We start from the raw sequence: 1546 nt of genomic DNA on the forward strand, positions 1-1546 counted from the left end.
AACCTAGTGTACATATTAAGTGACTTATTGTCACCAGCTAGCTCAAGGGCTGCAGAACATGCCACCCACCTACTGGAATGTACAAGACTGTCAAACTCAAACATCACTTCATAGTCTTCTGTGTTTTCCCAGACAGAGGTGACAGTCATCAACAAGTAAGGGACCAATGAGGAAAATGGTGTCAGGGAGTAAGAAGACTGAGGCTGCCCTTTGAGGGGGTATGGGCAGGAGCTGAGGGTGCCACCAGCACAGGCCATACCCTTCCCACCGACCAGGGTGCACTCACACTGTGTCTGGAGGTGGCAGGCAGAGACAGGTGCTGGTAAAAAAGTCCACCCACAGCCCCAGACATGGCAAGTGATGAACTGGTCCAGGCTTCTTCCAGGCAGTCTAGTCAGAAGCAGCAGAAGACATGTCTGGAGACAGTGCTGGAGAGAAGGTTACAATGCAGCTGCAAGGTCTGCATGGGAAACAGGCACACCTGCAGACACCACTCAGGGCATGACCTGGGCTGCACGGGGCAATTAAGGCCAATTAGTCCCCTCGTGGCTCTGAAACAGTATCCTCTACATACAACAGGCTTTAGTACAATGTAGACACATTTACATTAAAGTGCTTGTTGTATGAAAAGCCTTATCAAGGACAGTAGGGCTGTTTCTGGATTCTGGCCTGTTTATTACTGTTGTTTGAGTTTCCTTGCAACATGTGCTTCTTTTTGATAATGCAAAATAATCTGAACAATTATGAAGCTATTAATAAAAAGGAAAAGCAAGCCTGACAACCATATAAGTAAGAAAGTGTTATGTCCTTTGAACTCCAGAAAGTATGCAGGAGTGAGCCACAGGCCTTGTCCAACAAACCACAGGAAGAGAAGCAGCACGCCACGACGCCAGGACATCTTAACACTAGGCATTACGAGGGGCAAAAGGCAAAGATACCAGACAAAGTACTGGGATGTGCATACTTTGTTAAAACTCACAAAAATAGCAGTATGGAGGAAACAACTGAAGGCAAGGTCTCTGTAAAACGCTATGGACACAACTAGGAGCAATAGCAGCTGGGGTAGGAAAGCTGCGAGCCCAAGGGCAAAACTCCATTTGCTCTCTGCTGTTAAGTACAACACGTAGAAATAGGGAGAGAAGTTATGACGGATGTCCCTCCTGGTCAGGTGGTAGAGGTAGGCATGCTCCAAAAATTCCCAGCCATAGAGGTGATAAAATGCAACAGTCAAGGCAGCCAGCACAGATCCAGCAACCGTTCCAAAAAGTAGCACATCCCGGTTCGGCATCTTTACAAACAGCCGCCAGAGGTACACTACGAAGGTACGCTTTGCCTCTGTGTCACACCCCGTACCCCCTGCCCCCTCTCCGCCGCGCCGCTTGCTCTGCAGGTGGAGCGCCACGGGCAGCGCGTAGGTGAGCGGGTATATTTTCATGTGCACAGCCAGGCCGTAGCAGACCGCGGCCTTCCCTACGCTGCCCCCCTCCACGAAGTACAGGGTGGCGAGCACCAACAGCGCGACCAGGGCCTCTGCGTTGCCCCGGCT

The 1546-nt window shown here is 50.5% G+C and overlaps 1 protein-coding gene across 1 annotated transcript; it reads right to left on the bottom strand.

Moving 5' to 3' along the window:
• Positions 1-676: 676 nt before the first annotated feature.
• On the bottom strand, positions 677-1540 carry PIGM (phosphatidylinositol glycan anchor biosynthesis, class M; the record flags this gene model as incomplete). Its single annotated transcript, XM_008946021.1, has 1 exon — positions 677-1540. A coding segment is annotated over one exon (864 nt), but the record flags the coding sequence as incomplete, so codon positions are not given.
• Between the last annotated feature and the right edge of the window lie 6 nt (positions 1541-1546).

The sequence above is a fragment of the Merops nubicus genome, unplaced genomic scaffold, assembly GCF_000691845.1.
Source record: "Merops nubicus isolate BGI_N331 unplaced genomic scaffold, ASM69184v1 Scaffold15808, whole genome shotgun sequence".
Taxonomy (NCBI): Eukaryota; Metazoa; Chordata; class Aves; order Coraciiformes; family Meropidae; genus Merops; species Merops nubicus.